At 41.8% G+C, this 13,769-nt stretch overlaps 1 protein-coding gene across 1 annotated transcript in view; it reads right to left on the bottom strand.

Annotated features, from left to right (window-relative positions):
- Positions 1-13,769, bottom strand: part of HECW1 (HECT, C2 and WW domain containing E3 ubiquitin protein ligase 1) — a 271,938-nt gene that overhangs the window by 126,211 nt on the left and 131,958 nt on the right. Inside the window, exon 4 of the mRNA XM_075054515.1 lies at positions 7,135-7,229. Within this exon, the coding sequence (XP_074910616.1) occupies positions 7,135-7,229 (95 nt within the window). The remainder of the gene's footprint in view (positions 1-7,134; positions 7,230-13,769) is intronic.

Below are 13,769 nucleotides of genomic sequence, written 5' to 3'. Positions count from 1 at the left end.
ACCGAGTATCACCAAATCAGGCTGTAAAACACTACCATGGTTTTATAATGAAGCAAAACGGAAGTGAAAAAATGAATTAATGACATTTTTCAGCTGTAACAAATGTGCTGAGGGTTGTTCTCACATTAGAAATCTTTCCCTTGTATTTTGTAGCTAGGGGGGTCAAATTCTGCCAGGAAACCCTTCCCTCTGAATGTGTGTTAGCTGTAGCTCGTGTAATGGCTAGCGTATCCATTCAGCACCTACTGCCCTGGAGCCCATAAGGCTTTAGGCAATACTACAATATAAAGTGTTGAAAACAACAGAGTATTAATGAAAACCTTTCTGTATTACTCGTAATCCTTTCCTTGCTCTCTTTTTTAACTTCACCTCTCTAGAACATTTCAAAACAAGTGTACAATGAGTGCACACAGGATGTTGTAACATGAAAGTGCTAATGTTTCCTATGCACATAGTAAAATCTTTGCCAATTCCCTACTAAGAGGTACTACTACATTTCTTTCTGCTACCTCTAATGAGCTTACTGTGAGCTATTACACCTTCTTAACTCCAGACACCATAATGTTCTTTTGTGCACAAGTGACCAAATTGCTCCTTGCATGCTTACAGAAAACCAATGACATGCAGAACTTTACATTAGAATGATGAAGCAACTCCCCAGTCAATGTGATAGTTTCTTTAAATTCAAAGACTTAATTCTCATGCTATATCACTTCACGATGTTAGCCCACACCAGTAGCAGCGTATGAGCATATAAGGCAGGTGGGATGTGGACAGCATTGCTGCTATTGTGAAAGAAACACCACATCAGGAGAAAACCAAAAATAGGCAGATATTTCCAACTGATCAGAAGCCTACATGGATCAACTTCCTCCTGCAGTTTATGGATCAGCTACTTTCTTCAGAATTATTCACCTCGAATGGTTAATCAGTGGAATCCACTCTCTTTCAGCAATTGTTTCTTAGCATATATATTTTCTGTTAGATGCTCTTTTACATTGGAAAAGGACTGTACCCTGGCAGAGAGCACTTTGTATTTGACTGCTGGAGTCTATGCTTGCTTCCAGCTGAGTGAGTATTTCCAGTCGTTTCCCCTGCTCATTTTGCCTTAACTTTTTCATTCCTGAATGACTCCATCTCCTTCACAGGTAATCAAAATAGGAGAAGACGTATACAGGGATGGGTTGAATATAGGTGGTACTACAATGCTACTTCTTACCTTGCATTAGAAGGCAGCTGCAAGTTGGGGGAGCTCTGACTACTTTTCCTCTCATGATAAGGAAAGGGGATTGTCTTGCTCAGTCCTGACAAATACCCAGTCACCAAAGCACACTAGTTTCCAGAGAAGTGCTTCTTCCCTCCCTGGAAATGCTGAGCCTTTCAAGGTACACCACTTACACTTGTTAAAGATCTACCCGGCTTGCATTCATTACCATGATTAATTGCAGCAGCCTGATATAGTGTCTTCCATGAACTTTTTTTTTTAACCTCAATTGCTGAACAGTGCAGGAACTCCTAGAAGTTCCTGCTCCCTCTTTATGCTGTTTCTTGAAGTATAATTATACTTACATTCTCAGAATCAAACTGTTAGATTTATTAAATAGCAATGCCCCAGAAACAGTTTCAAGCCTCACCTATCATAGAATAAGACACAAAGTGAAAAAGAACACAGAGCTCAGATTTTTAAATCCATCTTTTGGAGAGAACGAGAGATACAGCTGCCTGTACGTGCCCACACTCAAAAAATCCTGGCTTGCAGCACATACATGGAAATGAGGCAGAATGCTTCATTATCAAATACTCCTCAGCAGCCCACGCTCTGACGTGACAGCACGTAATGCAAATATTTACAGCAGGAAGTCCTTGGGAATGATCAGTCACCACCAAATGGCAGCAGCTTATCAAGCAGTAATTCCTGCTGTGGGAAACACAGCTGAGGCAGCATTTCCACACAAACACAACACAGAGAAGGTCTCTTTCAATAATTAGCTCCAATTTACATAGCTTTCCCCACGATGCTAAGCATATTTGATGAGTGCCATCATGATCTATGAGACAGGAACTGTGGCACGAAAGCTCCAGAGGTTTGATCAGCCATGGTTCTTTGCATCTAATACAGAGAGAGTGAATGGTCCTAATTTAGTGAAGACATTTGTCCTGAGGCTAAAGCATTGATTCTCCACTTACTGCCTTTTAATTGTGATGTATCCAATTTATCTTTTTAGGCTATAAACTCTTAGGGGAAAAGGTTCTTCTTTTTCATTCTGTATGCTGTTCTCATGTCACCTTTATTTTACTGCAAATGAGCCCCGTTCAGGTTAAATAATTTTCACACTAGCAAGGTAACACTTTTCTATTGCTAGAATTAATTGCTGTAACTTGTATTGTTTTTCTACAACTATGTCTGATGATGAATTAGTGGTGACAACATTATGAATAAATGAAGAGTAACAAATAGAGGCATGTTCCAGATGTTAGAAAAATGTTCTTTTCTACTGAGAAAACTGTCTGCTCATCCATACCATAATAATGCTTATGCTTTAGTAGTATAAACTACTGTGCATAAGCAACACTGCTTTCAGGATGTGACTAGTCCAGAAAAAAAGAAGCCAGCCAGGATGCTCCTTTTTTCCAGAACTGCAGGCGATCTATTTTTCTGCCATTACCCCCAGGCCTATCCACTATCCCAAATTCACGTTTATGCTCCTGCCATATATGAATTGGCCAAAGTGCACAGCCCTTCATTCCCAGATATTCAAGCTTGACAATTCACAGGTGATAAAATGTGACAGGACTTTTTACCGACAAACGAACTGCAGGGTATCCTAATCAGCAGGAGAGGCAGCTCTAATAACTGGGTTACAGTGTAAGGAGATAAACTCAAATGGAGCAGAACATTCATAATACAAGAAATGTGAGATGCTACTCAGCCTAAAGCACCAAAGACATCCAACTAACACAGCAACTTTTTTTCCCCTTTGGAAGCAGGATTCCTTTTAACTGCCAGTTAAAGATGGTCTTAGCAGTGCATGAACAAGATTGGCAACCGCTTACAGCTCTCAGCATGACTACTTCCAGCTTCTTTTTCCTTTTCAATTGCAGCAAACCACAGTCAGACAATGAAGGGTTTTTGTTGTTGTCGTTGTTGTTTTTTTAAATCATGGTGTTAGGATACTGCTGGTTATCAGTGTCTGCAGGTCTCATTGACAGACAGGATGGGACATGCACAGAACAGCCAATATGCCAGCTGCTGCCCCCGCTGCGGGAGGTACCACGCACCCGGAGGCTCAGACAGAATCCGCTTGGGTGGCTCTGGCATCAGCTGCAGATGAGTCTCTGCTAGCAGTGAAAACACTGTCCCCAGAAGGTCACCTGTCCTCAAACGTTGCCTCTCAAAGGACACCTGCTCTGGATCTTTTTCCCAAGCTGTGCCAAATGAAAAGGTTTGCTTGTGTCAAATACACAAAGCCTCGTTCCCTCTGTCCCCCTACTGACAGCCTAAGCTTCAGGGTGAATCTGTGATGCCGTCACTACAATGGCAAAACTCCCTTTCGTTCAAGGCAACCAGCTTTTCAAAAAACTTCAGCCCCTATACCCACAGCAGGATCCCTATTGAGATTTTCTCCTTGCAAAGCTATTATTTCTAACACGCTAAGGTCCCACAGCCGCTGCTAAAACTCCTACTGACTGCAAAAGAGGGTAGATTTCCAAGCACAGACCACAGGATTCCCTCTTCCAGCAGAAAGGATGTGCAAGAACCTGCCCCAGGGTTTGAAGAAGGTTCCCTCTGAGCAGAGCCCCTCTCTGCACCCAGGCCACAGCAGTCAGAGGACCACAGCTTTCACTGGTACTGTGAGAAACGCCATGCCTGGGATGCTGGGGCAGTGCTCTGAATCACTGGAGCAATGAAAACAGCTGAGGAATTTGATGCATCCAATTCAATCACAAAGGGCCCTGTGTGTCAAGTCTCACCAGGGTAAGAGTTCTCAGGGACATCAGATGAGCTATAGGCATGGCACTAGACTGTCACTGCCCTTAACTGATCACACAGAGGAACAGAGGAAAATAAAACAAGCTACTGCTACCCTGTTCAGTTGTCCTCAGATTATGATTCAAGACACAGGAAAAAAAGAGATAGGGCTGCCCTCCTAGTACACTTCACTGTGGAGCCACTGCAAAGGGATGGGGAGAAACCCGGCAACACAGATAAGGAAAGCTGTGCATTTACTCTCTGGATGATGATGGATGAGCAAAGTACAAACCAGAATATTTGCTGCTTCTTTTGAACAAGAATTTTCTGATCATTGTTCCACGCCATTATTTAGAAAAAATACATTTTAAAATAGATACAGCTGTTTATTTTGTGATTTCTTGAATACTTTCTCCCTCTCTCCTTCCACTCAAAAAAAAAAAAAAAGTCTGGAATTCACCATTAGTGAAATTAGTGAAATCACAGTCAAAAGGTGAGTGCCTATGTGTGTTTGCACTTCTAAGGGTAATGTCTGCACTTTGCATGACATTACCTGTGCCCCAGCAGCCAGTGCAGAGGCACACAAGAAGTAAGAAAAGGCTAGGGCTGGGCAAATCCCTTGTTATCCCCTTCCCCATCTGTGCAGTGGGAGTAACACCACCTGCCAATGGTGCAGGATGCTGTGAAATGTTCAAATACTTCAGTAACAAAGGTTGGACATGTACTGCAGAGAGCTAGATGGAGAAAGCCATCTGATGATTTCAGCTGGGACTGGAGTTTGGAGGATCATACTTAGCTGAAAGCCTTCACACAGGCAAGAATCAGCCCAATATTTTTCTCTAAATTTTTCAAATCTGTAGCACTTCTTTTCCTCTTGCACCCATACAGGAGGTTCCATCCAGGTTCATATTGCATAACCTTTGTTGCCATTCCTTTGCTTTTGTTGTCTTCACTTAGTATTTGCCTTACAATGCACCAAGTATTTATGTCATGCAACAAAACAATGAAGAGAAAACAACAGAGAAACTGATGCTGCACCCACAACACTGCTGGCCTCTCTGGTCTGCAAAGGAAAACTGGCAAAAACCACACAGGCTATTCTGCAACCCAGAAAGGCAGGAAAAATTAGAAGACGATGTGAAGAGAATGCTACTTCCAAGGACACTAGTTTGGCCCTCAAATGGAAAACTGTTATCTGATACCACTTTTAATCATATTTTATTTTTCAGTAATTTACAGTATACTCAGCTGAAGGTCATAATAGGTGGTTCTCATCTCATCTCTACAAAGACCATGAGTACTGCATGAAGAGGATTTTCTTTTTAACACAGGTCCTGCTCAGCTGAAAGCGAATGGCTGCTTTATTTCCCCATATATATAAGGGCCTCAACTGAAGAACCTGGAGAGATTACACAGTTGCATATTACAAAGGCGCAGGTCCTCAGACATTCTTCTATTAACTTAAAACATATTGCTGATACTTAATAATGAAGAGTAACCCTTCCATACCAGACCTGGAAAATTTGCTTAGTTGGTTCAAACTCATGTCTAAGACGTGGATGTGAATCATGCAAAAAAATTATTCTAATCTCTCAGCCTACTTGTATTTATTGTCTTGGTTGGCTGGCTTACCTTTCAGAGAAGACTGGGACTAAATCACTGACATAGATTGTCCCCCCAAATTGATGATAACCAGGAAATGAACAGCAAGTCCTGAGTCAACAAGACACCACTCAATACAGGCTAAAAAGAACTTTTCAGCACCCCGCACAATGAAGATATCGAAGGCCCCATCATATTGTTCCTCTGATGACAGCTGAAGGAAACTCTCCAGGCTCTGAAACTGATGAATGACTTTACTGGGAGCATGTCAGACACATCAAGACATAAATGCCTTTTATTCCTAAAAGACACACCATCAGCCCCTACCCAGCATCCAGTTTGCAGCTACTGTGTGCATCAAAAGAAGGCAAAGAGAAACCACCAAAAGTCTTTACGTGGGTCAAGGGTGAAAAAACTAATCCCTCCTGGCCCTGGTGCAATCAGACATAGCCAGCACACAGCATGGGAGGCTCCTCAGCCTTTGTAGAAATATTAACTTGGGACCATTCGAAAAAAAAAACCCCAACCCAACAAACAAACAAACCACCAAAACACCACAACAACCCCCCCCAAACAAACACCCCAAACAATCCATGGCCCGCCCTCACCCCACCCCCAAAACCCACAAACCAAACAAAAAAATCCCAAAGTTTAAAAAAGTAAGCTTCAGTGATGTGCACTGAAACCTACATACACCCACAGGTAAGACAGTTCTTTCCTGAACTCATCTTCCAGACTAAACAACATCTGAGCTAGTCCTTTTCTAATGCTGGTTGGACTAAAACTCCTCAGCTCATGCAGATCTCTGCCAAGACAAGCCTGGCAGGCAGTGGAACTCTGTCAGCAAGGCCAGACAAGCTCTGTGGGTCAGCAAGTCTCTCTGCAGGCTTCTAAAAAATGGTTCACCCTCAGGGTGATCAAATTTTCCAAAACCAGGCAAGATACATAGCTTTTTAGAGCCATTTGAGCCACAGAGCTTTGCTAAGCTCTAGCAAATCAAAATTGCTCTCAAGGAAACCTCAATCTGTCAAAAATGATCTTCAGTACTTTGATAGATCGGGCCTGAATGCCCACTTCTTACCACTGATGAGAGTGTGTCACAGCATAGCTGTTCCTGGAACTCAGAGGCACTGCCATGAAATTGCTCACACCTTGATTTTGAAAAAAGCACCTTAAAATAGGAAAATCTTATTCCTCTTCTGGACAATTGCTGTATTTACAATCCAAGGATCCCAAATTCTCTAAAGCTATCACCCAAGCCTCACAACACCCAGTAGAGAGAAGATAACTTTACAGTATGGGATACAGCTAGGACATGGGACTTGCCCCAAATCAGAGAAGTTACCTGTGACAGATTGAGAGCTGAATCTATATTCCGTTGGTGTACAAACCCACATCTTAACTGAAAGACTACCCATTTCTCTGTACCACAGTGCACTGAAGAGCAAATATTATATTCAATTGTCATACAGAAGTACACAAAGCAGGCAGGGAAACTAAGAAATAGCACAGTGACAGCAGGGAACATACATGGAAAAAAATAAAAGGTTGGCATAACTTACGGGAGCTGCATTGTTTTTCACTGTGACACTCGGAGTTGTGGCTCGTAGTGCCCCACTCACGCCATGGTAGTATTTGAAGCAGATCTTTGTTTCAGCTAAAAAAAAGAGAATTATTTTAGATTAGAAGAACTGCCAAGGAGAAGCTGCACAATCAGTTGCAGCTCACAGGCACAAGGCTGGCAAGAAGTTAAATTGCAAGTGGTTCATTCCAGGTTGGCTGGCATGACAGGATGTCTCCTGCCTCCAATCTCCCCCTTTGCCGAAGTGAAATTTAGAGTTCGGTTCCTGCGACTTAAAACGGTTAAAACCCCAATCTCTTCTGAGCAGCAGTTACAACAGACAGACCTTAGGGTACCTGATGAGCATCCTTTAGCTACATTAGGAAGAAGAAAAGTAGGGACAGAGAAGCCCTCCCTGTTCAGACATACCAAACGCTAATGTACAGACAAAGTGAGAAACTTCCTTAGGACAAAGAGATTCCATAGTTGCTTACTGACAGGTTTCACTGAACCAATTTGTTCTGGCCTTGGTCAGAGCAAGGACATAGATATACACAGATTAACTGCTTTGACAGTTACTACATTAAAACATTTTTCAGAAAACAGTATGGTACTACGAGACTCCATCTTAGTGTATTTCCACTGACTTTCAAAGATTTCAGTTAGATGAGGAACACAAGCAAGACCATGATTTTGGACTCTCAGAGCTGCTTTTTGCCACATGCACTGATATTCAGACAAACAGATTAAGTGAGGAAAACGCATTTCAATAACTGTGTCAAGGCATAGAAGTGAAATCAGCTTCTTGTTCAATCATCCCCTTACCATCCACCTTCTTGTCTGCTACAAGAAGGAAAGATAACTTTCAGCCAGCTTCTCTGTTACTCTGTAACTATAAATAGATACAAATTGCTAGCATGTGCCATAATCCCACTTTCTCACCTGGACCTGGTAACTTGCTGAAGCACATCCTGCAGGCAGGAGTTTTCTTCCATAGTAAACTAGGATGTGAACTGGGTTGATACATGCCTACATGCAGCTAGGACACAGCAGGTATGCACTGTACATATGTTACAGGTATGTTTGTGGGACCTGAAAAATGCCTATTTAAGTAAAAGCAGCATTCACATCTTGCAATTTTAACTGGATAATGCCATGGAAATTTTCAGCTGCTCCATAATATACTTGAAGGTGCTTCTCATAATCAAGTTTTTCCTTAATATCTTGCTTTGCAGCTGCTGCTGAGGTACAGGGAAAACACCAACCTTTGCTTGCAGAGCCACAATTCTGCTCACTGTAACTAAAGTGCCTATGTAAGAAAGTAATAAAGGAATGCCAATGTTTTAACGTACAAATTGCACTGCTGTTTTAACACCAGTAACAAAATAAGCGAAATCAGTGCAGCTGTGACAAAAGATTATGCAATGTTCAGAGCTGCAACCTTGGCCACAGATTATGGTGCTGTGATCTGCTGTTTGGTAGATCCCCCCTCAAAAAACCATGCAGCACCCCAGGTGGGAGCAAAATGTGGGGACATGAATAGGGGTGGAGACCCTCAAAAACTCAGGTCTGAATTGCTTACCCTTGTTATCAATTAGTATGCATAATATGATTGAAATAACCAGGAAGCTGCTAAAGTCCTGTGTACAGCTCCCATCAGTTAATATTTAAAATAGAGAAACAATAACTAGACATGATTTAGGGTTCAGGAACTACCTACTAGACAATAAGGCTTTATGTTTGTCACAAAAGGTAATAGATTGTGGTCTGGTCAATAAATCTTGAAGAACCACTCAGAACTGCCAAGATTAGGGAAGAAGTGGGTAAAAGGTAATTCCTGCAGGGGAGATTGTGACCACCGACTCATTGACCACCTACTCAAAAGAAGACAATGAAGAAGGAAGACAGAGTCTGCGCACTAATTTACATGGGAAACGAAGAAAGAACCAATCATTAAGGGAAATAATAATGAATATGTATTACTTAAGTATATAAATGTGGGAATTCTTGAGACAAAGGTGTGCTGTCTTGAGACAGGCACCCATTCATGTGCATCAATGAAATTAATTTGAAAATACCTTGTCTGTGTGTTATTGGCTTGCACACCAGCTAACAAACCCTGTTTGTGGGACAACACCCTGACACCTACAGATACACAGGAGGAAAAATAAATCCCAATTTGTTTTTTGAAAGACAAAATAGTTTTAGGAGTGTAGAGCCTTCCCAGCTTTCAAATGTGACTTAGGAAATGAAAACCAAAGAGCTTATGTTCCCAAGTAGTTCGAGCGCTTCTCATTTCCAGGTGGCTTCTCAGCACTCCTCCCTGAGGAGGCACCAGGGACATGCAGTCCATCAATGAGAAGCACAGTGCCAGTGCAGTTAATCTGCCACTGTATTTTCCCTTCCCATAGCTTGTTCTTCATCAGGCACCCAGAGGCACATTTCTGCTCACATGGTGAAAATACATGCCTCTCCCAATATATGGACAGACGTGTAGATGTGTCTTTTTTACTTCACAGCATTCCATGAGAAGTGGAACAGGCTACAGAGTCCTTCGGCCCCTCCACAAGGGGCTTTGTTGCCCATCCTGGGGTTTAATTTGCAACTATGCCCCAAACAAACCTCTGCAAATTCAAAAGAATTACTTGTGGTGTCAGTGCAGCTGAGCAAGCAACCCCATTGTTGCACCTGGGAGGAACAGTTGTTTTCTTTTGACAGCAAAAAAGCTGGATGAGCTTCTGGGACTGAAAAACTGCAAGTCCAGATTGAATTTTCACGTTGTAATTTTCTCTACAGGACTTTTAACAGCTCAGCAGCTAACTCATTTACTCACTGAGAAGACAGCAAAAGCTGAGGATACCACTGTCGTGGTTTAACCCCAGCCAGCAACTAAGCACCACGCAGCCGCTCACTCACTCCCCCCCAACCAGTGGGATGGGGGAGAAAATCAGGAAAAGAAGTAAAACTCCTGGGTTGAGATAAGAACGGTTTAATAGAACAGAAAAGAAGAAACTAATAATGATAATGATAACACTAATAAAATGACAGCAGTAGTAATAAAAGGATTGGAATGTACAAATGATGCGCAGGGCAATTGCTCACCACCCGCCGACCGACACCCAGCCAGTCCCCGAGCAGCGATTCCCTGCTCCCCCCCCCCCGCCTTCCCAGTTCCTAAACTAGATGGGACGTCACATGGTGTAGAATACACTGTTGGCCAGTTTGGGTCAGGTGCCCTGGCTGGGTATGAGAAGCTGAAAAATCCTTGACTATAGTCTAAACGCTACTGAGCAACAACTGAAAACATCAGTGTTATCAACATTCTTCACATACTGAACTCAAAACATAGCACTGCACCAGCTACTAGGAAGACAGTTAACTCTATCCCAGCTGAAACCAGGACAACCACAATAGCTAAAACATGCAGTTCTCACCAATTATTCAAATCTTAATTTTCCTCTCCTCTGGAAAGTTCTAGCTACAGTTTGCATGGAACATTAAGAGCTAGAATAAAGAGAAGGGTTTTTTTATTATTTATCTATTTTATTTTTATTAACTCATGTAGTTAATAAAATGTAACTTCAGGTACTAGCCTGTATGACAATGTTCAGACCTCACAGCAGGACATCTCGCTGTAGGTTGACAAATAGGAAATCAGTTACCACGTACATTGGGAAACTATGGTTTAAAAGAATCTATTTAATTAAACTACAAGTATTAGACAGAGAGGACAGAAGGAGGAAGGAATGTATCCTTATGTAGGTATTCTGGATATTAGTATTGCTTTCAAGGACAAAGGATTACTAAGATGATTGAACATGTATTTGGAAAGAACCATGTGGGTATTGAAGGTTCCTCTCAGTTTCACACAACTACTATTTCTAATTTAATTTTAAATCAAACTGCCCACATACAGATGCAAACTGGCAAGAAGGCAACCCAGAGAGATGCAGGTGTCACACCCAATTCAAAACAGTGGCAGAGGTGGAGACACCCATCAGGCAGTAAGTTTCATTCAGATCTGACAGCAAAATGTCTTACGGGGGCCTTCACAGCTTGAGAAATTGCTCTAGAAACATCAGGGGAACAACATTTTCTTTTTTCCTGATTCTCCCTCCCCCCCCTGCCCCTTTGTCCCAGATCTTTTTCAGAGTGAAAATATTAGGAAAATGGTTATTGTCAATGGATAGATAAAACTTTTAAAAACTTTAAGTTAAAAAAACTTTTAAAAGTATAAAGCTTGCAAAAATACATACAGTATCTTTATGTGCAAAAATGCCACTTAGACCCTAGTTGGGCTTTTTTTGGCTGCAAGCCATCCCTTCAGAATAACATCGTTGGTGCTATGTTTTTCACTTCAACAGAGTCCTAATGTTTTAATCCATCTCAAGATTGTTCTTGTATTCCTGAATCACCTCTGAGACATTTCCAAAACACATGCAGACGTTCACCGGCTTGGTGCCACTGCCTCTGCAGACAGAGAGCACTGTAAATATAGGCAAAGCAGTGATATAAATTAACCTGAATATTATCCAGCTGGCATTCATAAGCAATATGTAGTTATAAGGGCTGTCTGCACTGTAGTCTTGCTGATTAGCTTGTTCTGGAATAAAGGAGACTATTTAACTCTGTCCTGCTGCCCTAGCTACATGGCACAGTACACAGGTCAGGAGCAAGTGTTGCCCAGTTAATCCCCAGTTATAAACAAATACATGTTTTTTTCATCTCAGTAATTATGAGTAGCAGCTCGCTGGATCAGATAATGAAGTTGTGATGTTAAAGTCAGGAAGTAATGAGGTTAAATTCTCGTTTCAATTAGCATAAATGGCAGTTAGACTGGTAAATTTTCCAAGAGATGAGATGTCTAAAGATGCTCAGAAATACTTGTGCCCATGACAATTACCAAACTACTCAACAATTTTCATGGATCAAGAACAAAACAGCACTGTATTCCCTTTACACCAGGCTTGGTATCTCCATTATACCATGGCTATGTTACAGCCTTCCATCACACTGACATAAATAAGACAGTCGCCAGTTTTATGCTCAGATCCATTGCTGTAACTATCACAGGTGCAGAAAATACAGCTGCTTGAAAGAAAAGCCCGCAAGGCAGGGTAATCAGAGCCAGGCAACAGGAAGGGCAATTCTTTTTTGCTCCTTGTGCCACAGCCTGCAAGCGCCTCTGTGGGCCACATAGCAGGGATGCTCACGGTGAAGGGAGAGGAGCTGAGATGTAGCTCATCCCTGGACACCACAGAGGCCACTCCTTGTTCAGAGAAAAACTCCAAGAAGTTTGAGTTTTGCCAAAGAACAACTCTGCCATGGAGCTTCATCCCTCTCACAAGAAAAAAAATCCAGTCCGCAGAAAATTATTTCTCTATCAAAGCCTGAGTTATCTGTTACCAAATCAGTTTTGCAAATTAACTGGAAAATGAATTTACCAGCTGAACGTTACTCTTCTTGGCAATACTCTATACTTCCTCTACAATCTCAGCCCTTGAAAATACCCTACTCCTTACTAAACCAAAGTGGGAGGAGATAAAATCTAGTAGGGTCTGCTGATGAATTGCAGCTGGAGGTATTGAAGATTGAAAACCTCAAAGAGGTGTCCTAGTTCCCCTCATCCACCCATTCTTCTTTCCTGGCAGTGTTATTGCTCCTGTTGGTTTATTTTATACCCTTTCCCTTTAAAATACTTCCATTCCTACTCATCTTCCTCATTCCTTCAGAGGTGTCAAAATTGCCCTAAATCTCTTCTCAAAAGTTCACTTGCTCTTGTAATCCTTTGCTCTTCACTTACTAAGACTAGTCTGGTCTCAGAGGCTTAGCTTTCACTTAAAGGTGGATTTATTCTCTCAAATATAAAAAGAAGCACTGCCAGGATTAAGCAGTTTCCCTTATTAGGATGTTCAGGGTTTTCAGTTTAACGAGTATTTCAAGGAAACACAAAAGGATATTCTTTGGGGGAGGTAGGAAGTGTCAGCTGGTGTTTGATAGGAGTGTGTGATACACTTGAGACACTTTCACAATCTGGTTGTGATATACTCCCATGATAGTCTTTGTCTCAATTAAATAGCAGAGGTGACTAGGCATTAGGTAAGCATTTCTCAGCCCTGAACAACCTCTCAGGGAAGTAATGCCAGTCTTAAAAACTGAGTCATTTGTGATCAATTCAGTCTATTACTAAAAGAGCTGTTGCTGCTCTTTTGGGCAAACATTGTGCATAAAATATGAGAGGTGTCAAAAACCAGTAATGAAAAGGTAGCTGTCTTTGTTAAGTGGGTGGGAACCAAATGAACCAAATCAAGGAGTGAAGCAATTAAGTTATGAGTCATAAAGTTTTCCCTAGAGAGGACCCAGAAGTGGAATAAACATATGATACTGTGCTATAATCAGATCGCTACAGGACCATCTTGAATTAAAGTAGCCATGGTGATCTCTGGAAGTGGAGATAGAAGGTGTCAAAGTGGAGATAGGGAGTCAATGGAGGGAAGAACTGACTGAATACATGGGGAAACTGGGAGAGGCATATGAAAAAATAGGACAAGGAATTACAACAGGAAACCAAAACAGAGAGAGATTAAAGGCAGTTTAAGTGAGTTGAGTAAGCAAGGGCATCGATGTTGAAGTTGA

This window comes from Buteo buteo, chromosome 2 (assembly GCF_964188355.1).
Source record: "Buteo buteo chromosome 2, bButBut1.hap1.1, whole genome shotgun sequence".
Classification (NCBI taxonomy): domain Eukaryota; kingdom Metazoa; phylum Chordata; class Aves; order Accipitriformes; family Accipitridae; genus Buteo; species Buteo buteo.
This window is presented reverse-complemented; position numbering and strand designations above follow the sequence as displayed.